At 46.7% G+C, this 23,151-nt stretch overlaps 1 protein-coding gene across 1 annotated transcript in view; it reads left to right on the top strand.

Moving 5' to 3' along the window:
• The window catches only part of nfxl1 (nuclear transcription factor, X-box binding-like 1), a 235,755-nt gene that overhangs the window by 150,748 nt on the left and 61,856 nt on the right, over window positions 1-23,151 (top strand). The window contains 2 exon segments of the mRNA XM_072496719.1: window positions 6,156-6,322; window positions 16,032-16,101. Coding sequence (XP_072352820.1) covers window positions 6,156-6,322; window positions 16,032-16,101 — 237 coding nt within the window.

Raw genomic sequence — 23,151 nt, 5'->3', positions numbered from 1 at the left:
GTGTTCTACTGGCAGCCCACTTCGTTCAGGCCCACTTAGGCCTCCACTCTGGACGGGGATATGCCGCATATTGGGAAATTCAACCAGTTCGACACAGGTACTGATGACTGGACCCAATACATAGAAGGGGTGCAATGTTTATTTTGATCGAACGGGATTGTTGTGGATTAAAGGCAGGCCATTATCCTGCTGGCGGCAGTCGGGGGACCCACCTATGCGCTCATCAAGAGGCTCATGCACCTGGATAGACCAGACTCCAAGCCTTTGGCCACGTTGGTGGATCTGGTTGAGGTGGACTTTAATCCACAGCCACCCATAATGGTCTGCCGGTACCGGTTCCACCCGACCTCGCAGACCCGAGGAGAATCAAATGGCGACTTTTTGGGGCGCTTGAGGATGCTCGGTGCCGCATGTGAGTTTGGGGCATCACTGTCCGAATCCTTGCAGGACCTGTTCGTCTGTGGGCTCTGAGACGGTCAGTAGCCAAAGACCACTCCTTACGGAGGCAGACTTAACCCTCCAGAGGGTGGTGGGCATGGCATGTCCCAAGAGAGTGCGGGTCAAAGAGTTGCAGAGCCCTGGCGGTCCTGAACCTTGGCCGCCGGAACAACCGCCGACTAATTGCTCCCGGATGCGGACGATGTGAGCTGCCACCTAGCGCCTAGGTGCGACTGGGAGGATTTCCCCTGAAACAACGGCAAGAGGGTGGCAGGTGTGCTGGGTGCTGTGAACAGGGCCGGGGCACCGGGCAAGCCCAGGAGCCGCCGGAACCCCAGCCGTTACTGCACCCCCTCCCCTAGAGGTCGGGCATTCTATGTGCAGGACCAGGAGGAGGAGAACCAGCAATTTACACTGTGTTATTGTCCCCAGGGTTGCGCCCATCAGAATTACGTTAAAAGTGAACGGCCACTTGGCCAAGGTGATGGCGACGAGGATAGAGGACTGTGTCCCTGGGGTGGTGCATGATGATCAAACTGGGTTTGTTAAAGGGAGGCAATTGAATGCTAATATACGGAAGCTGCTGGGGGTGATGATGATGCCCCCACCGGAGGGGGAGGCAGAGATAGTGGTGGCGATGGATGCAGAGAAAGCATTTGATAGAGTGGAGTGGGACTACCTGTGGGAAGTACTGAGGAGATTTGGAGAGGGGTTCATTAGATGGGTTCAGCTCCTGTACAGGGCCCCGGTGGCAAGTGTGATTACAAATAGGCAACGATCTGACCACTTCCGACTATATAGGGGTACAAGACAGGGATGTCCCCTGTCCCCGTTACTGTTTGCGTTGGCAATTGAGCCACTGGCCATAGCACTGAGGGGCTCTAGGAAGTGGAGGGGGGTACTTAGGGGAGGAGAAGAGCATCGGGTGTCATTATACGCGGATGATTTGTTGTTGTACGTCGCGGACACAGTGGAGGGGATGCCTGAGATAATGCAGACACTCGGGGAGTTTGGAGAATTTTCAGGATATAAATTGAATATGGGGAAGAGTGAACTGTTTGTGATGCACCCCGGGGAACAGGGCAGGGGAATAGACGATTTACCGTTGAGGAGGGTAACAAGGGATTTCCGGTATTTAGGGATCCAGGTGGCCAGGAACTGGGGAACCTTGTATAAGCTTAACTTGGCACGACTGGCAGAGCAGATGGAAGAGGACTTTAGGAGGTGGGACATGGCGCCCCTGTCATTGGCGGGCAGGGTGCAGGCGGTTAAAATGGTGGTCCTTCCGAGGTTTCTTTTTGTGTTCCAGTGCCTCACTGTACTGATTACAAAGGCTTTTTTTAAGAAGGTGGACAAGAATATTATGAGCTTTGTGTGGGCTGGAAAGACCCCAAGACTAAAGAGGGGGTTCCTGCAGTAGGGACAGAGGGGGACTGGCACTGCCGAGTCTAAGTGATTATTATTGGGCCGCCAACGTGTCAATGATATGTAAGTGGATGAGGGAAGGGGAAGCAGCGGCGTGGAAAAGACTGGAGATGGCGTCCTGTAGGGGAACTAGCTTAAAAGCACTGGCGACGGCGCCGTTGCCGTTCTCCCCGAAAAAATACACCACAAACCCAGTGGTGGTGGCAACTCTGAAAATTTGGGGGCAGTGGAGACGACATAAGGGAGTGACGGGTGCCTCAGTGTGGTCCCCGATAAGGAACAACCATAGGTTCGTCCCGGGAAGGATAGATGGGGGATTTAAATCTTGGCAGCGAGCAGGAATTGCGAAATTGCAGGACTTGTTCTTAGACGGGACGTTCGCGAGTCTGGGAGCACTGTCAGAAAAATATGGGTTGCCACCTGGGAATGCATTTCGCTATATGCAAGTGAGGGCATTTGTGAGGCAACAGGTGAGGGAATTTTCGCAGCTCCCGGCGCAAGAGATCCAGGACAGAGTAATTTTGGGGGCATGGGTGGGTGATGGTAGGGTGTCAGATATATATAGGGAAATGAGAGGCGAGGGGGAGACGATGGTAGAGGAGCTGAAGGGAAAATGGGAGGAGGAGCTGGGGGAAGAGATTGAGGAGGGGCTGTGGGCAGATGCCCTAAGTAGGATAAACTCTTTGTCCTCGTGTGCCAGGCTCAGCCTGATACAATTCAAGGTTCTACACAGGGTGCATATGATTGGAGCAAGGCTGAGTAGATTTTTTGGCGTGGAGGATAGATGCGGGAGATGCACGGGAAGCCCGGCGAACCACACCCACATGTTTTGGTCATGTCCGGTATTGCATGGGTTCTGGGTGGGTGTGGCAAAAGTGATTTCAAAGGTGGTGGGGGTCCGGGTCGAACCAGGCTGGGGGTTGGCTATATTTGGGGTTGCAGATGAGCCGGGAGTGCAGGAGGCGAGAGAGGCCGATGTTTTGGCCTTTGCGTCCCTAATAGCCCGGCGAAGGATTCTACTTATGTGGAAAGAAGCAAAACCCCGGGCGTGGAGGCCTGGATAAACGACATGGCAGGGTTCATAAAATTGGAGCGGATAAAGTACGCACTAAGAAGTTGGGCTCAAGGGTTCACCAGGCGGTGGCAACCGTTCCTCGACTATCTCGCAGAGCGATAAGGGAAAATAGGAAAGGTAGCAGCAGCAACCCGGGGGGGGGGGGCGGGGGGGTGGGTGGAGGGCTCATTTGGGTCCTCAGGGGTTTTATGTGTGTGTTTATATATTAGTTATTTATATTAGATGTTACGAAGTTACTATTTTAGTTACTATTTCTGTTGTTTCTTATTTTGTTGTTGGCAGTTGCCGTTAGTTAGCATATTATTTATTTAAAAAACGATCAATGTATATATTATTACAAAGTTGTAAAATGGGAATTTTTGTTTGATCGAAAAACTTTAATAAAATATATATTTTTTTAAAAAGTGAACGGCCACCATATTGACTTGGAGCTCGATACTGGAGCCGCCGGACATTCAACATTAACAAATCAGGTCTCCATGCCTTGGAACTTCGGGACACTGAACCCGATTGGCAACGTACACTGGAGAGCCGTTGGCCATTGAGGGAACCACCCACATGACCGTGACATATGGGACCAGTCGACATTTTTGCCCTTCGTGGTAGTTTGCAGAAGAGGACCTAGCTTACTTGGCCACGATAGGCTACACGTCTATCGCATGTACCTCCACAACCTGGAAGGACTGTTGGCAAAATTTCCAGCCGTTTTCGTGGAAGGCCTTGGGACAATAAAGGGCGCGACGGTCAGGATCAATGTGGACGAGGATGGGCAATCCTGCTATTTCCACGCAAGCCCAGTGCCCTATGCGCTGCGACTGAAAATCGACATTGAACTGGATCGTCTGGAACATTTGGGCATCAGACGCCCCATCCATTTCAGCAATGAGCTGCAGCAGTGGTCCCTGTGCTATGAGGAGACTATAAAATGACGGTGAACCGGGTCTCTCGCCTGGATCATTACCCAGTCCCATGCATTGAAGACCTGGATGCAAACTCGGTGGTACCACATTCACTCAGACATTGAGAAGTTGGCCCAGCTCTGCGGCCCATGCCAAGAGAACCAAAAGGCCCAGCCGGCTGCATCAATACACCCCTGGGAATGGCTGGGAAAACTGGGCTCGTGTTCACATCGACTTCACCGGCCTATTTCAGGGAGCAACATTCCTCATGGTGGTTTACGCCCATTCGAAGTGGCTCGAGGTTCACAAAGTGCAGACCGTGACCTCGAAGGTAACAGTAGACCGGCTGCGACACACTTTCAGAATCCATGGCATACCCAAAGTGCTGGTATCGGGTAACTTGACTGCGTTCATCAACAAGGAGTTTGAAGCATTTATGGTCGCAAACCGTATTCAACATGCACGGACTGCCCCTTATCACCCAGCATTGAACCATTTGGCCAAGAAGGCGGTCTGAACTTGCAAGAGGGCGATGAAAAAGCTGACCACAGAGTCTTGGGAGAACTGACTGGCCTAGTTTCTATTCGGCTAACGGACGACCCCCAATACCTCCATAGGTGTGGCATCAGCATCTTACACCAGCAAGGATGCTGATGGGACGTCGGTTCCGGACCCGCCTCAGCCTGGTCATCCCAGACATCAGTGCTCGGGACTGCCCCCCAACCACGTCAGCGATGTACACAGGTTGGACACTCAGCGGGGGAATGCTGGAGTAGAGCAAATAAGTGCAAGGACTCTGGTAAAAAGGGCCATATAGCCAAAGCATGTTGGGCTCAGAAAATTTCACCAACACCAAGAATGTGCAAGAAGAAAATACATGTAAACAGACTAGTCATGTCATAAATTAGTAGACAAAGTTCAAGACCACTCAGAAGATGAGGTTGCAGCAAGGGAGTGCTGGTGCGACTGTGAGAGGGGTTTTCCCAGGTTAGGAAGGGATCTTGTGCAGCCTGAAGGAGCTGCTTCTCCTTGACGACCTTCCACCTCCGAACAGGTCTCACCTGAAAAAGCAGCCGAGGCAGGCCTTTGATTAAGATTGTGGGTTAACATCGGGACATGGCAGAAAGATAGCGGGAAAATAAGGGAATAATTAGCTCCTATACACTTTGTGACAGGTGAAAGGGATTAAAATCAAGGCCATTAATTCAATCTTTTTTTACAATTATAAAAGTTTTCTAAGCAAGCTTTAAAGACTACTGAGACATTGACCATTTTAAGAGTGTTGGCCAATGCATTAGCCACACGACACATGATTTCTGAATCCAGAAGTAGCGACTTGCTCTGCTGATTAGAAAATAAAAATGAGCAATAGACACAAAAAATGAGCAATAGACACAATCATTGGGCACCTGATGTCAATGCTGATTTTTGCATGATGTGTGCGTGTGTGTTTTAACTTGTGCGTTTGTTGATAAAGTGGTCAGTGAAAAGTAGTGTGTCGTATCATTTTGATATGCTGAACTTGAGTGAATTATGGTAAATATGTGAAGTGCATTTAATTAGGTTTCCACTAAAATTAGTCTATATGGCTAAATACAGTGTCACTTGGCACATCTGTGGCTGGTTAGTTAATTTAGTAATGTAAATTGCTGGTGTGATTCTCTTGTAAATTGGCTGCATCACTGTTCTAACATACTACATCAGTTCCAAAATTAAAAAAGGTTTGCCTCTGGAAGTAAGGTACTTCCTCTTCCTCCTTCCAGGGTTTGGCAAGTTGATAGAATTGGTAAACATATGCAGTTTAAGGAGTACATTTGGCCATTTGTATATTCCTGCAAAATTATATCTTGTACTAAAACCGTCTCGGCAACTTTGAAACCCTCCTTGTTTGAAAGCAGAAAACAGAAGATGATGCCCAAGTTGGGAATTGATTAGGAGGAATCTGGGTATTTCATTAGATGTAAGTTAAGAGTCAGAAGTATAGAAATATTAGTGTATCGTTGGTTTTTTAACTAGATGTTTCCACTGATCTTCAGATACTAGGCATGTCTGTTCTATGTTGTTGTGAAAGGGCGATTAATATATTACTTCCAGTTCTGAACAAACAAATGTGATGGGACACTGTTGGTATAATTTATTTAATACAAAACTGGCTTTGGTTCGTTCAGCAGGAGGTTTACTGGAACCATTCTTATGTATAACTTATGAGCTGATCATAAGGTTCTATCTGTGTCAAGCAGTTGCACTTGTGTGCTTCATTATTGTTGATTGTCAGATTTATAAATATTACAGAATGTTTAATTTTTGTTTTTGAATAGGCTGGTAAAGAATGTCAGGCATGTGAAGAGGGATGTAGTAAACCCCGTACATCTGGTTGTGTGCATGCATGCATTTTGCCATGCCATGATGGTGCATGTCCTCCATGTGCACAGATGATCCGCATAAAATGCCATTGCAAAATCACAAACCTCTATGTGGAATGCATGTAAGTACAAACTGGTATTTTGATCTCCAGTGTCTGTGTTTACCTGTCCCAAGCAAGAAAACAATCATCAAGTAAATTAACGTGGCCATTCTGAGCTCCTTGCAATCAATTGAAGTGATGCTGATAAAACCTAGGTAGCAGCAATCATCGCCCACCTTTATCCAGCTCACTTTTCCCTCCAGAAATTTTGCGTTTTCGTGAATAACAGACTTGGCATTAGTAATTGTATGTATGACATTCTGACACTATTCTGACACTGATGGAAACATGGCTCATCAATGCGCAACTTATTTTCCTTTTTGGAAGCACCGCTGGCCAACTATACTTATGACTACCTGGTCGGCCCAAACTACTGATGAACACATGACCCCCGTCTCCATCACAAGAATGATCCCTTGAATGAAGAGCTTGTCAGATGATGAACGGTTAAGGACTCTGGGTCTGTACTCGTTGGAGTTTAGAAGAATGAGGGGGGAATCTTATTGAAACTTACAGGATACTGTGAGGCCTGGATAGAGTGGACATGGAGAGGATGTTTCCACTTGTAGGAACAACTAGAAGCAGCGGACACAATGTGGAGTCTGCACGTTGTCCCAATGTCTGCGTGGGTTTCCTCCGGGTGCTCCGGTTTCCTCCTACAAGTCCCAAGACCTGTTTGTTAGGTGAATTGGACATTCTGAATTCTCCCTCAGTGTACCCGAACAGGTGCCGGAGTGTGGCGATTAGGGGCTTTTCACAGTAACTTTATTGCCGTGATAATATAAGCCTATTTGTGACAATAAAGATTATTATTATTATCCCTTGCCTTCTCCAATCCCAATACTTTCACCATCTACCCATAGGAAAAAGCTCTTCTGTCATTCCTTCCCCCTGTCTCTTTCAGCCCCTCCACATTTGGCTCTCCTTCTGCAGCTCTCAATTTATTTAACTGCTCATTCACCACTTTATTCTACCCAACAAAACAAGAACTGTGTCCCACTTCTATCATCATCCCACAGTCCTGATATTTGCTCCCCCAAGACAGAGGCGCACAAATTTATGATACCTGGCACACAACTGGCTTGGCCATTAGTTGCCAGATCAAGCACTATACCTTACACCAGGCTTGTCCAACTTTTACGCTGGGGACCATTTTCTTAAAGACCAGATGTGGCACAACATCAAACATGAGAAGCAAAATTTGCTGTGCAGAAAAAACAGTGTCAAAGGAATAAATTGATTTTTTTTTTTTTGAAAGAGCAATAAATAAAGATGACCATTAGGGTGTGAAAGAGCGGGAGTGTGTGTATGACTTGTTCCAAGTCTCCAGCTGCTCACTCACTCACCCTTCCCCACTGAGAGTGTGGCTGAGAGCATGTTGGAGGGTGAGTGGAAGACCCGAGACTGGAAGTGAGCCAGGCACACACTTGCACTCTCTCTCTGTGTTTCTCTGTCTCTCTCTTTTTCTCTCTCTCTCGCCCCTTGCCTGCTCTGCCCCTCGCCCGCTTACATGCCCTTAAAATGAACGTTATAAGGATTTTCAAAAAAAAATTCATCTACAATGTGGATGTCGCTGGTTCGGCCTGCATTTAGTGCCCATCCCTCGTTGCCCTTCAGAAGGTGGTGATGAGTTGCCTTCCTGAACCGCTGCAGTCCTTCATGTGTAGGTACACCCACTGTGCTGTTAAGGAGGGATTCCAGGATTTTGACCCAGCAATATATTTCCAAGTTGGGGTGGTGAGTGACCTGGAGGGGAACTTCCAGCAGGTGGGGTTCCCGGGTATCTGCAGCACTTGTCCTAGATGGTAGTGGTCTTGGATTTGGAAAATGCTGCCTACGAAGCATTGGTGATTTCCTGTAGTGCACCTGGTAGATGGTGCACACGGCTGCCACTGTTTGTTGATGATGGAGGGTTTAATTGTTTGTGGAAGAGGGAGGGTTCAAACGGGCTGCTTTTTCCTGGATGATGTCGAGCTTCTTGAGTGTTGTGGAGCTGCACTCATCCAGGCAAGTGGAGAGTATTCCATTACGCTCCTGACTTGTGCGTTGCAGATAGTGGACAGGCTTTGGGGGGGGGGGGGGGGTCAGGAGGTGAGTTACTTGCCATAGAATTCCTAGCCTTTGATCTGTCCTGGTAGCCGCAGTATTAATGTGGCTAGTCCAGTTCCGTTTCTGATCAATGATAGCCTCCAGGATGTTGATTGTGGGGGATTCAGCTATGGTAATGCCATTGACTGTCAAGGGGCGATTTATAGGCGAGATGATCATTGTCTGGCACTTGTGTGGCATGAATGTAACTTGCCATTTGTCAGCCCAAGCCTGGATAATGTCCAGGTATTGCTGCATTTGGACATGGACTGCTTCATTATCTGAGGAGGCAGAATGATGCTGAACATTGTGCAGTTATCCGCAAACATCCCCACTTCTGACCTTATGATGGAAGGGAGGTCATTGATGAAGCAGCTCAAGATGGTTGGGACTAGGACAAGGATGATAAGTCCTGTCTTTGGATGGATAATAACAGTAAACATTAAGTCAGTAAGGTATGTGGATTGGATATTTACAGTAAAAGTGATGTTAGTAATCTAAATGGATTGGTGTTCAATGCTCCAGTTTTGTTGAGACTTAAAAGTTGCTGTTTGGTTTAGAAGAAGGTGAATTTTCCAATCAGCTTTAAACAAAGGTTCTACTTGTAGGTACTTGCAGCTGGAGCTTGTTAATTAGTTAATTGGATTAGGCCAGTTTTCAGAGGCTAGATTTACAGTATAAAAGTGATCCCCTACAGTGCAGACTTTGTTTGCACTGAGTGCTGAATTTGGTGCATTTGAGTGCTATAGTGAGAGTTTGGTGACTGAGGGAGTGCTGAATTTGGTGCATTTGAGTGCTATAGTGAGAGTTTGGTGACTGAGGGAGTGCTGAATTTGGTGCATTTGAGTGCTATAGTGAGAATTTGGTGACTGAGGGAGTGCTGAATTTGGTGCATTTGAGTGCTATAGTGAGAGTTTGGTGACTGAGGGAGTTAGGTGAGGAGGGAGTAAGGCGCTTCTTTCATTTTGTTTCCTACATTTCCGCAAAGAGCGAGAAGGGAGCCAGGAGTTTACAGAGAGTGCAGCTGACTGGGAGCAGAGTCGGAGGGTGGAGGTCCAGTTGGTCCACAGGGCAGCTATATTCTGTAAGGTAAGAGGGGATGGAGGCTAGGCCAGTTGCATGCTGTAGGATGTGGGTGGTGAGGGATACCACCGGTGTCCCCGCTGACTATACCTGCGGGACGTGCACCCAACTCCAGCTCCTCAAAGACCGTATTAGGGAACTGGAGCTGAAGCTGGATGAACTCCGGATCATCCGGGAGGCAGAGTGGGTGATAGAGAAGAGTTACAGGGAGGTAACCGCACCCAAGGTACAGGACAAGAGAAGCTGGGTTACAGTCAGGGGAAAGAAAACAGACAGACAGTGGAGGGATCCCTCGTGGCCGTTCCCCTTCAAAACAAGTCTCCCGTTTTGGATGCTGTTGGGGGGAATGACCTACCGGGGGAAGGCCCTAGCGGCCAGGTCTCTGGCACTGAGTCTGGCTCTGGGGCTCAGATGGAAGGGGGGAGAATAGAAAAGCAATAGTAGTAGGAGATTCAATGGTTAGGGGAATAGATAGGAGATTCTGTGGTCGCGAGCGAGACTCCCGGAAGGGATGTTGCCTCCCGGGTGCCAGGGCCAGGGATGTCTCGGATCGTATCTTCAGGATCCTTAAGGGGGAGGGGGAGCAGCCAGAAGTCGTGGTGCACATTGGTACCAATGACGTAGGTAGGAAAAGGGGTGTGGAGGTAATAAACGAGTTTAGGGAGTTAGGCTGGAAGTTAAAAGCCAGGACAGACAGAGTTGTCATCTCTGGTTTGTTGCCGGTGCCACGTGATAGCGAGGCTAGGAATAGGGAGAGAGTGCAGCTGAACACGTGGCTCCAGAAATGGCGTAGGAGGGAGGGCTTCAGGTATTTGGATAATTGGAGCGCATTCTGGGGAAGGTGGGACCTGTACAAGCAGGACGGGTTGCATCTGAACCAGAGGGGCACCAATATCCTGGGAGGGAGGTTTTCTAGTGCTCTTCGGGAGGGTTTAAACTAATTTGGCAGGGGAATGGGAACCGGATTTGTAGTCCAGCAACTAAGCTAGCTGATATTCAGGACGCCAAAGCGTGTAGTGAGGCAGTGGGGAAGGGAACACTGACAAAGGAGAGTACTTGCAGGCACGGAGATGGGTTGAAGTGTGTATACTTCAACGCAAGAAGCATCAGGAATAAGGTGGGTGGACTTAAGTCATGGATCGGTACTTGGGACTACGATGTGGTGGCCATCACAGAAACCTGGATAGAAGAGGGGCAAAAATGGTTGTTGGAGGTCCCTGGTTATAGATGTTTCAATAAGATTAGGGAGGGTGGTAAAAGAGGTGGGGGGGTGGCATTGTTAATTAGAGATAGTATAACCGCTGCAGAAAGACAGTTCGAGGAGTATCTGCCTACTGAGGTAGTATGGGTTGAAGTCAGAAATAGGAAAGGAGCAGTCACCTTGTTAGGAGTTTTCTATAGGCCCCCCAAAAGTAGAAGAGATGTGGAGGAACAGATTGGGAAACAGATTTTGGAAAGGTGCAGAAGTCATAGGGTAGTAGTCACGGGTGACTTTAACTTCCCAAACATTGAGTGGAAACTCTTTAGATCAAATAGTTTGGATGGGGTGGTGTTTGTGCAGTGTGTCCAGGAAGCTTTTCTAACACGGTATGTAGATTGTCCGACCAGAGTGGAGACAATATTGGATTTGGTACTTGGTAATGAACCAGGGCAAGTGATAGATTTGTTAGTGGGGGAGCATTTTGGAGATAGTGACCACAATTCTGTGACTTTCACTTTAGTAATGGAGAGGGATAGGTGCGTGCAACAGGGCAAGGTTTACAATTGGGGGAAGGGCAAATACGATGTTGTCAGACAAGAATTGAAGTGCATAAGTTGGGAACATAGGCTGCCAGGGAAGGACACAAGTGAAATGTGGAACTTGTTCAAGGAACAGGTACTACGTGCCCTTGATATTTATGTCCCTGTCAGGCAGGGAAGAGATGGTCGAGTGAGGGAACCATGGTTGACAAGAGAGGTTGAATGTCTTGTTAAGAGGAAAAAGGAGACTTATGTAAGGCTGAGGAAACAAGGTTCAGATAGGGTGCTGGAGGGACACAAGATAGCCAGGAGGGAACTGAAGAAAGGGATTAGGAGAGCTAAGAGAGGGCATGAACAATCTTTGGCGGGTAGGATCAAGGAAAACCCCAAGGCCTTTTACACACATGTGAGAAATATGAGAATGACTAGAGCGAGGGTAGGTCCGATCAAGGACAGTAGCGGGTGATTGTGTATTGAGTCTGAAGCGATAGGAGAGGTCTTGAACGAGTACTTTTCTTCTGTATTTACAAATGAGAGGGGTCATATTGTTGGAAAGGACAGTGTGAAACAGACTGGTAAGCTCGAGGAAATACTTGTTAGGAAGGAAGATGTGTTGGGCATTTTGAAAAACTTGAGGATAGACAAATCCCCCGGGCTTGACGGGATATATCCAAGGATTCTATGGGAAGCAAGAGACAAAATTGCAGTGCCGTTGGCAATGATCTTTTTGACCTCGCTGTCAACAGGGGTGGTACCAGGGGATTGGAGAGTGGCGAATGTCGTGCCCCTGTTCAAAAAAGGGACAAGGTTAACCCTGGGAATTACAGGCCAGTTAGTCTTACTTCGGTGGTAGGCAAAGTAATGGAAAAGGTACTCAAGGATAGGATTTCTGAGCATCTGGAAAGACACTGCTTGATTAGGAATAGTCAGCACGGATTTGTGAGGGGTAGGTCTTGCCTTACAAGTCTTATTGAATTCTTTGAGGAGGTGACCAAGCATGTGGATGAAGGTAAAGCAGTGGATGTAGTGTACATGGATTTTAGCAAGGCATTTGATAAGGTTCCCCATGGTAGGCTTATGCAGAAAGTAAGGAGGCATAGGATAGTGGGAAATTTGGCCAGTTGGGTGACGAACTGGCTAACCGATAGAAGTCAGAGAGTGGTGGTGGATGGCAAATATTCAGCCTGGATCCCAGTTACCAGTGACGTACCGCAGGGATCAGTTCTGGGTCCTCTGCTGTTTGTGATTTTCATTAATGACTTGGATGAGGGAGTTGAAGGGTGGGTTAGTAAATTTGCAGACGATCCGAAGATTGGTGGAGTTGTGGATAGTGAGGAGTGCTGTTGTCGGCTGCAAAGAGACATAGATAGGATGCAGAGCTGGGCTGAGAAGTGGCAGATGGAGTTTAACCCTGAAAAGTGTGAGGTTGTCCATTTTGGAAGGACAAACATGAATGCGGAATACAGGGTTAACGGTAGAGTTCTTGGCAATGTGGAGGAGCAGGGAGATCTTGGGGTCTATGTTCATACATCTTTGAAAATTGCCACTCAAGTGGATAGAGCTGTGAAGAAGGCCTATGGTGTGCTAGCGTTCATTAACAGAGGGATTGAATTTAAGAGCCGTGAGGTGATGATGCAGCTGTACAAAACTTTGGTAAGACCACATTTGGAGTACTGTGTACAGTTCTGGTCGCCTCATTTTAGGAAGGATGTGGAAGCTTTGGAAAAGGTGCAAAGGAGATTTACCAGGATGTTGCCTGGAATGGAGAGTAGGTCTTATGAGGAAAGGTTGAGGGTGCTAGGCCTTTTCTCATTAGAACGTAGAAGGATGAGGGGCGACTTGATAGACGTTTATAAGTTGATCAGGGGACTAGATAGAGTAGACAGTCAGAGACTTTTTCCCCGGGTGGAACAAGGGGACATAAATTTAAGGTGAATGGTGGAAGATATAGGGGGGATGTCAGAGGTAGGTTCTTTACCCAGAGAGTAGTGGGGGCATGGAATGTACTGCCTGTGGAAGTAGTTGAGTCGGAAACATTAGGGACCTTCAAGCAGCTATTGGATAGGTACATGGATTACGGTAGAATGATATAGTGTAGATTAATTTGTTCTTAAGGGTAGCACGGTAGCATTGTGGATAGTACAATTGCTTAACAGCTCCAGGGTCCCAGGTTCGATTCCGGCTTGGGTCACTGTCTGTGCGGAGTCTGCACGTCCTCCCCATGTGTGCGTGGGTTTCCTCCGGGTGCTCCGGTTTCCTCCCACAATCCAAAGATGTGCAGGTTAGGTGGATTGGCCATGATAAATTGCCCTTAGTGTCCAAAATTGCCCTTAGTGTTGGGTAGAGGTGTTGACCTTGGGTAGGGTGCTCTTTCCAAGAGCCGGTGCAGACTCAATGGGCCGAATGGCCTCCTTCTGAACTGTAAATTCTATGATAATCTATGATTAATCTTGGACAAAGGTTCGGCACAACATCGTGGGCCGAAGGGCCTGTTCTGTGCTGTATTTTTCTATGTGCTATGTTCTACATCAAATTGCACTGTCATAAAATTTTAGATAAAATCCATCTATTGCATGGTTCAGGGACACTGTAAACCACCCTCGCTTGTTCTCGCTAATACACTGTCACCCTCGAGCCTGCCTGCTCGAGCCGCCCTCCTCTTGGTTCTACCCCACCCCCCCAAAAATAAAATCTCTGGTGGAGGGATGCGGGTGCGGTGGAAGGGGAAGCCGACCTGCAGTCATGTCTGAGACCTTGTGGTGTCGGAACACTGGTGCAAGCAGGAGAAATGTGGCGAGTGCTGGGGGATATCAGTGGAAAGCGCCAAGATTGTGGCGTGAGCTGGAAGAAAGTTGACCCAATCATATGGGAGATCGAAGTACACCTGGCCAAGAGTCTATTGGAGAAACTGTACCTGTTCCAGTAGCCTGTGCTTCCAGTCATGAAATACAATGATATCACTCATTTAACAGCAAGAATAATACCTCAACAACAGAAAGTAGAGGTGGAAATGGTGATTGACGCAGTGAATCCCAACTACTGGCGCAACAAAGGGAACAATGTTGATGGCACCTGTACTGATGACTCTGGAAGTGACGGTGCAACAAAACTCATGACTCTGTGGCTCGCCTTCCTTAAATCTTCTTGTTTTCCATCCATACACTGACAGCTGCCAGCGTTCACTGCTCCTCCAAGCACAGTCTGTTTGTCTTACACATTTGCTGCTCTGAGCAGCAAATACGGATGAAAAATGACAACCGCTTGCAGAAATTTTTTAATTCACTTAGCCGTCTTACCGCATTTTGAGCAATGGCTTCAAGGTCACATAGAGATGCTTCATGGGATACATTGCAGCTCATGGGTCACAGGTTGGACAAGTCTGCTTTACACTCTTCGACTAAAACTGTCTCCTGCTCTCAGAAGGGCAAACCCCCTCCACCCTATTCCTCCCCCACCTAATTTCACCTAGCCCACAGAGGAAGCTGGTCGCGTATTGTTTCAGTTGTAATCATCCAACTCTTCTTCCTGACCCTCTGCCTAGCATTATCATTGGTTTCCTCATGCACCCTCCCATTTCTCCTTACAACTGCAGTTGTTGCCCTCTTCAAAAATCTCAACATTTCTATTGTCATCAACTATCAACAGTTCATCAACCTTCCTATCTCTAAACAATATGGCTACATGAACAGCGTGTCAGCTGGGTACTCTGTAATGAGTAGCTCACCCCCAGACTCCTCAGACACTGTCTCTGAATCTTGCATGTTTCCTCTATATACAAAATTTATTTATTTTGAATGTTTACTTATGCTTTATATATTATGTAAATCCCGACGGGCAGCACGGTGGTGGAGTGGTTAGCACTGCTGCGTCACGGCACCGAGGACTCTGGTTCGATCCCGACCCCGGGTCACTGTCTGTGGAGTTTGTACATTCTCCCTGTGTCTGCGTGGGTCTCACCCCCACAACCCAAAAAGATGTGCAGGGCAGGTGAATTGACCACGCTAAATTGCCCCATAATTGCACAATAGCACAGTGGTTAGCACAGTTGCTTCTCAGCTCCAGGGTCCCAGGTTCGATTCCCGGCTTTCTTCACTGTATGTGCGGAGTCTGCACGTACTCCCCGTGTCTGCGTGGGTTTCCTCCGGGTGCTCCGGTTTCCTCCCACAGTCCAAAGATGTGCAGGTTAGGTGGATTGGCCATGCTAAATTGCCCTTCATGTCCAAACAGGTAAGATGGGGTTACTGGGTTAGGGTGAGTGTGGGCTTAAGTGGGATGTCTTTCCAAGAGCCAGTGCAGACTCGATGGGCCGAATGGCCTCCTTCGGCCCTGTAAATTCTATGAAAAAATTCTATGAATTGGGAAAAACGAATTGAGTACTCTAAATTTATCAAAACAAAATGTAGGTCCCTTATTTTAGTGACTAATTAACTCTCGAAAGGTTGCAATTGTGATTTTTTTTCAAAACCTGCACCATTACAGGAGGTACAGAAAAATTCAGGACAGCTTTACTTAATTATCGTGGTGCACCTCAAGAATTTTACTGTCTCGTGGAATTGAAGGACACCTTCATGTTGTCTGCCTACCTTTGTGGTAATCGTTGGGGGTGGCGGCGTTGGTGGGAGTGGGGGGGCGGCAGGGGATTGGCGCTGGAAGGAGTGCAAAAGTTACATTTATTGCAGTAGTTATTTTCTGCTCTGGGGAAATAGGATTAATAATTTGGAAAGCTGGGAGCAAATGAGCCACAAAACTGCTACCTTGTGAACCTAAGGCTATTTTTTAACTTTCTTCTGTCAACTTTGTGTATATCCTCTTATTTTAGGGAAATGACTACAGCTGATGCAGAAACTAAAATTATCCTTAATTCCTGCAAAAATCAGTGCCCTAAGCAGGTAAGTACCAACATTTTGTAGAAGGATTAACTACCTAAGCACATTTGCCAAAAATTGGATTATTCAGATGTTTGGGTTTTTGCTACCTATTGTGTTGAATGAGGAAATAATTGACAAAATGAACTTCAGCAAAGATAGATGTGAGGTGGAAATCTTTGGTAGGAAGAATAGAGAAATCATTTATTACTTGGAAGGTGCAAGTCTAAGTGGAGTAGAAAATTAAAGTGATCTCGGAGTACCAAAACACCAATCACTAAACGTTGTGCCACACGTTAGCACAACAAACAAACCAAGCTCTAGATTTTATATCTAGCGGGAGAGAATTGAAACATTTAGAAGTCCTATCAAACCTTGATTAGCCAATCATCTCTTAATCTCCATGTGTGCTGTGACCAACTCTACGGTATCCCTCTCCTCCATGCCCAAGATCAGTGCAGGTCTTGATCGAGTAAAGAAGGAGAAACTGTTTGCGCCTATAGAAGAAGTGAGTTGAGGTAATCGGGAAAAGAGCCAGAGGGGGAGATGAGAATCCTTTACATAGAACATACAGTGCAGAAGGAGGCCATTGGCCCATCGAGTCTGCACCGACCCACTGATGCCCTCACTTCCACCCTATCCCTGTAACCCAATAACCCCATCTAACCTTTTTGGTTACTATGGGCAATTGATCATGGTCAATCCACCTAACCTGCACGGCTTTGGATTATGGGGGGAAACCAGAGCACCCGGAGAAAACCCACGGAGACACGTGGAGAACGTGCAGACAGTGACCCAGCGGGGAATCGAACCTGGGACCCTGGCGCTGTGAAGCCACAGTGCTAGCCACTTGTGCTACCGTGCTGCCCTTTCAAGGCAATGATTTATTGTGATCTGGAATACATTGCCTGAAAGGGCAGTGGAAGTAGATTTTCAAAAAGGGAAATGGATAAATACTTGAAAAGAAAAAAAACATAAGACTGTGGATAAAGAGTGGAGTGAGTGGGACTAATTGAATAACTCTTTCAAAGAGCTGGTGCAGGCACAATGGATTGAATGGTTGCTTCTTTGTTATATCATTAGAATTCTACAGCCCACATTTCGAGCACTGCATGCATTTAAGGGGAAGGTAAACCAGTGTATGAGGGAGACTAAAATAGATGTTTGCAGTGATGGATTCAGATGAGAAAGATAGGAGGAGGCTTGATTGGAGCTTAAACACCAGTTGGTCCGAATTGCCTGATTCTGTGTCATACATTCTATATAATCCCACGTGTTGATTGCAGCGTTGAGCAAAATGCAGTCTACATAGAATGATTTCTATATTTAGGTGGTCTTGTGTAAGAGGAAGATGAGCAAAACAAGTAAGCTACTCCCTTCAAAACATCACTGCATTGCCGTAAAATTGTTTTTAATCCACCGGGCTAAATCACTGGCTTGTAATGCAGAACACAGCCAGCAGCACGGGTTCAATTCCTGTACCAGCCTCCCCGAACAGGCGCCGGAATGTGGCGACTAGGGGCTTTTCACAGTAACTTAATTGAAGCCTACTTGTGACAATAAGTGATTATTATTATCATTATTCCTCTTTAAAAATATGCTAATCTTGTGTTATTTACTCTCATCAAGATTAAGGATATTTGTAGTGACATAAGGCCACAAACTAGTTGGTTTGGTGCAGATTGAAACTTCCAGCACTTTGGAACTTGCCCTAGAGTTCAGACCAAAACCGTAACTGCACTGCTGTCATTTTCGTCTTTCTCCACACCGGACTTCCAAAGAGTTTAAGTAGGAGATTTGAAGGTGGCAGACAGAGATTTATATATGTCACCTAGCGATGTGGTCTTTCACTCAAGGGGCCATGTACTAAGAACCCTCTTTTGGAAAAACATTGAAGGGCTGGGCTTGGGTTTAGTACTCCGGTCATCTCCAGAGTTGGAAGAGACAGAATTACAACAGTGAATTTATCGTAAGAGTCACATGTTTAAGAATTAAGAAAGATAAAACTGCAGCCAAATTTCCCTGTCTGGCTATTTTTTGAAAAAAGGTCACACAAGCTTTTTTTTGCTCTTTGTTAATAATAAATTTGTAGTTTGTGATTTTACTAATATGGCATAGTTTATTTCATTACAGTGAGATTTAAGTTTGGCTGTTTTCAATCGATGTCATTAAATGGTTATAACATAACAAAGAAATCGCAGATTTTAATTTTGTTGGTTTTATTATCAAAGATTAAACATCCTATCCCATGAAGTGGAAAGTTTTATATTGAACCTGCCCAGTTTTATATTAAATTTTCTGAGAACATCCCCATTATTTTTTTGTTAGAATTGGCTCGCATTGACAAACTTGAAAAAAATGGGAGTCTTATTGTCTGCACCATACTGTTTAGGGCAATTGGTTGTGCACTATCTATTGAGCATGTTACGTAGCTTTACTCTGTCGCATTACTCCAATTAACTCCAGCTGGTATTGTAGTTCCAATGCTGATTCACACTTTCTAGTTAGTGCGTTCTGCCCTAAAGTGGATTATTTTGGATAAAACTAGTCTTATGTTATCAATTAATGCATATGCAATGTGTCATTGTTTTATCACAATTGTGTTCAAATGCTGTAAGCTAATGTCTGGCTGCAACATAAATTATTGGCTAATGATGTCTTTTGTTTATCAGATATATTGTGGATTTTGTTTTGTGGATTCTCTGGCTGTATTTTCCATTTATGGGTGTTCTGATGAACATGCGAACCAGGAGACCCTAGCAATATGTGATGATGCCTGTGCTGAATGATTTATGATCGTGATAGGAATACCACGGTATAGTTTGAGAGTCAGTTGATTCCCAGAAAACAACACTAATTCCTTAAATTACATCCATTAGGATGCCGAGCACTATTCTTTAGTCATAGTCCCTAGTTTACGGGTGCACAGTACAAGTTAGCAGTATTACATGGATATAACCACTTTCGAGTAATGAGAAACAAATAATGTTCTACACATTGTGCTACAAGCCCATTGTTGGCCTCACCAATACAATATGGTTTTAAAATTTGTTCTCTGAAATTTTATGTTTTACTCTTGGTAATGTATCTCATTATGTTTGGTTTTTAAGCAGCTTGAGAATATTTTCCTGATGGTTTTAGCGACCTGTTCACTAAAACTTCACGATCCATCTCCTGATGTGACACGTCAAGTTTATCCCCATCAAGCATATAACACACGTCAATGTTCTCTCTGCCGAATCTCATAACCTTACATTTACCTGTATTCTATTGCATTTGCAATTTATCTGCAAACTGATCAAGCTTGTCAAGGTCTCTTTGAATTTGTAAGCATTGATATTCTCTTTTGCCATTGCTCCAATTCCATATTGTCTACCAGATTGGACACGCATTCTTCCTCTGAATTTGTAGGCATTGATTTTTAAAAATATGTTCTTTCAAACATGATTTTCATGCAACAGTTCAACAATCCCAACCCCATACTATCCCAAATGTTCACCTACCCAATCTCCCAGTCCCCTTCTCCCCTCCCTCCTCACCCCCCCCCATAGAGGAAACAAAACCTTAAGAAAAAATATAAAAGACAAACCTGCCCCCTCCCCCAAACAGCTGACGGTAATCAGTTCCCTGAAAAAGGAGATGAAGGGGTGTCACCTCAAGTGGAACCCTTCCACCGATCCCCTCATGGTATACTTGATTTTCTCAAGGTGCAAAAATTCCACCAGGCCCCCCAACCAAGCCAATGCCTTGGTTGGCACCAGGGACCTCTCCCAAGCAGAACTCTGTTCCGGGCTATTAGCAAGGCAATGGCTAGGACATCTGCCCACTTCTTTGTCTGCAGCACTGGTGAGTCAATAAACCAAAAAAGGCCACCAACGGGCACGGCTCCAGCTGAACGCCCAAAATCCCTGACATTCTATCAAAAAAGAAGACCCAGAAACTGATAAGCTTGGGGAAAGATTTGCCGGCCCCTGAGAAACCCCACTCATACACGCCCTAGTCAGGGGCACCCTGTGCACCAACTTGAACTGGATCAGGCTTAACTTCGCACATGAGGAGGTGAAGTTGACTCTGTGAAGAGCCTCATTCCACACTCTCCATGAAAGACCAAACACAGCTTATCCTCCCACTTCCTCCAACGATGCCTGCTTTGTCGCCAACATCTGCCTATAAACAACCAAAATCTTACCCTCCCCTAACTCGTCCAAGGGCAGGACCCTGTCCATAAACAACGGTGACGATACCAGGAAAATAAAGGAAGCTCCTTGTGTAAAAAAACACACACCTAAAAGTACCTGAATACATTTTCTCGCAGGAGCTGGAACTTCTCTAGCAACCATCTAGGCTGGTGAACCTAACCTCCAGAAACATGTCCCTAAATCGCTCCAACCCCTCCTTCTCCCATGCCCTAAACGATGAATCTAAGCCAGACGGCACAAACCTATGGTTCCTGCAGATTGGAGCGAGTGCTGCCTAAACTGATTCCAAATCCTTATTGGCTATCACCACCGAGCTCGAAGAGAATCTGTCAGGGGAAGAGGGAGTGTTGCAGTAACCAGGACCCTCAGACCCAACCCTATGCACAATTCTGTGTCAATCCACTCCCAAATAGCGTCCAGATCCTTGAGCCACCTCCGCACCGTATCAATATTTGCTGCCCAGTAGTAGCAGGACAGATTGGGTAGTGCCAACCCCTCTGATTGCCTTTCCCTCTGCAAAAACATCCTACGAATCTGGGGAGACTTACCAGCCCAAACAAAAGCTGATATCAATTTATTTACCTTGCAAAAGAAGGCCTTGGGAAGAAAGACTGGGAGTCATTTAAACAAAAACAAAATCCTTGGGAGAAAATTAATCTTCACCGTCTGTACCCTTCCCGCTCAGGTCAGAGGGAGGGCATCCCACCTTTTCAAATCTGCCTTCATCCCATCGACCAGACTGAAAAGTTAAGTTTATGGAGCGAGTCCCAGTCATGGACCACCTGGATTCCAAGATACTGGTAGCTAGCCCTGGCCGGAAGAAACGGCAGCCTCCCCAGAACAGCTCCATCTGTTAGACGACCTCAACGCAGTGGCCAGTGGCTCGATTGCTAAGGCAATCAAGAGCAGAGACGGTGGACACCCATGCCTTGTGCCCCTGTTCAATTGGAAATAGCCTGAGCTCAGGGCATTAGTACGTACACTCTAGGTGAGGGCCCTGTACAAAAGCCTAATGCATTAAATAAATTTTGGCCAGAAGCCAAACCACCGCAGGATCTCCGAGGTATCCCCGCTCAACCCTATTGGATGCCTTCTCCGCGTCCATCAAAATAATCACCTCTGGCTCGGTCCCGAAGGAGGGCGACAACACATTTAACAGTCTCCTAATATTGGCCGACTACTAACGACCCTTAACAAATCCAGTCTGCTGCTCCGAAATCACCCGAGGTAGGTAGGACTCTGAACGCATTGCCAACACCATAGCCAACAACTTAGCGTCAGCGTTTTAACAATGAAATAACCCCATACAACCCACATGGAGTCTTCGTCCTTCTTCAGGATCAAGGAAATCGACGCCTGCACCAGCATGGCTGACAACACCCCTGGGACTCAGAATCATTAAACATATCCAGCAGAAGTGGACCAACTGACCAGCAAATTGTTTGTAAAATTCAATGGGGAACCCATCCGGACCCGGTGCTTTGTCGATCTGCATTAACCGAATACAGCGCATGATCTCCTCCTGTCTTATCGGCATCTACAGCTTCTGCTTTCTCACCTCCGGAAAGGTGAACCCATCCAAAAATTGCTTCATTAATGAATCCTCGTTTGGGAGCTCTGACTCGTACAAACCACAATAGAAGACCTCAAAGACTTCATTAGCCTTCTCTGGGGCAGAAACCAACCTGCCACCCGAGTCCCTAACCTGCACCATCTCCCAGGAGGTAGCCTGCCGTCTCAGCTGGTTCACCACCTTACCCGTTAGCAACAACTCAAAATCCATTTGCAATTTTTTTCTTTCCGTCAAAAACTCTGGGGCAGGACGATCAAGTACTGGCGGTCCACCTCGAGAATGGAGTCCTCCAGCCTCTGCCTTTCCACAGTTCCACATTTATCTCTGTGCGCCTTATAAACGATTGTCTCCCCCCTAATAACCACCTTCAGGGCTTCCCAGAGCGTGGAAAGCGAGACTCCTGTTGAACTCGATGTACTCCCCAATGGCAGAGGATATACCCTCTCAAAAACTCTTATCACGAACAACACCATGTCCAGTCTCCACGAGGGTCACTGAGAGTGGCCTGGCTCCTAGGTTGGATAGGGTCGAGACCCAACTCTCAGAGTCCATCAGGGGTGGCAAAGCAGTTGGTAGCTCCAACATCAGGTCCACAAAATGCGGAGGGCCCCCCCCCCCCCCCCCCCCCCCCCCAAAAAATCTATTCCATGGACACCAATAACTGCTTCGCCACCCCTGATGGACTCCGAGACTTGGATCTCGACCTATCCAACCTATGATCCAAAACATAATTGAAGTCTCCTCCCCGATGTGTATTAAAATCTGGGATTGACGCCTACACCTAATTAATGAATGCTGTGTCATTCCAGTTTGGTGCATGCACCCACCGGAGTGCCTGCCAACAACTCTGGCAGCACGGTAGCATTGTGGATAGCACAATTGCTTCACAGCTCCAGGGTCCCAGGTTCGATTCCGGCTTGGGTCACTGTCTGTGCGGAGTCTGCACATCCTCCCAGTGTGTGCGTGGGTTTCCTCCGGGTGCTCCGGTTTCCTCCCACAGTCCAAAGATGTGCAGGTTAGGTGGATTGGCCATGATAAATTGCCCTTAGTGTCCAAAATTGCCCTTAGTGTTGGGTGAGGTTACTGGGTTATGGGGATAGGGTGGAGGTGTTGACCTTGGGGTAGGGTGCTCTTTCCAAGAGCCGGTGCAGACTCGATGGGCCGAATGGCCTCCTTCTGCACTGTAAATTCTATGATAATCTATGAAACTCACTAATGATTGCATTCCTTCCACCTGGGTCTGCTAATATATTAACTGCAGAAAAGCCATCACCTTATTAATCAATACGCCCCCCCCCCCCC

This window comes from Scyliorhinus torazame, chromosome 3 (genome assembly GCF_047496885.1).
Source record: "Scyliorhinus torazame isolate Kashiwa2021f chromosome 3, sScyTor2.1, whole genome shotgun sequence".
Lineage (NCBI taxonomy): Eukaryota > Metazoa > Chordata > Chondrichthyes > Carcharhiniformes > Scyliorhinidae > Scyliorhinus > Scyliorhinus torazame.
This window is presented reverse-complemented; position numbering and strand designations above follow the sequence as displayed.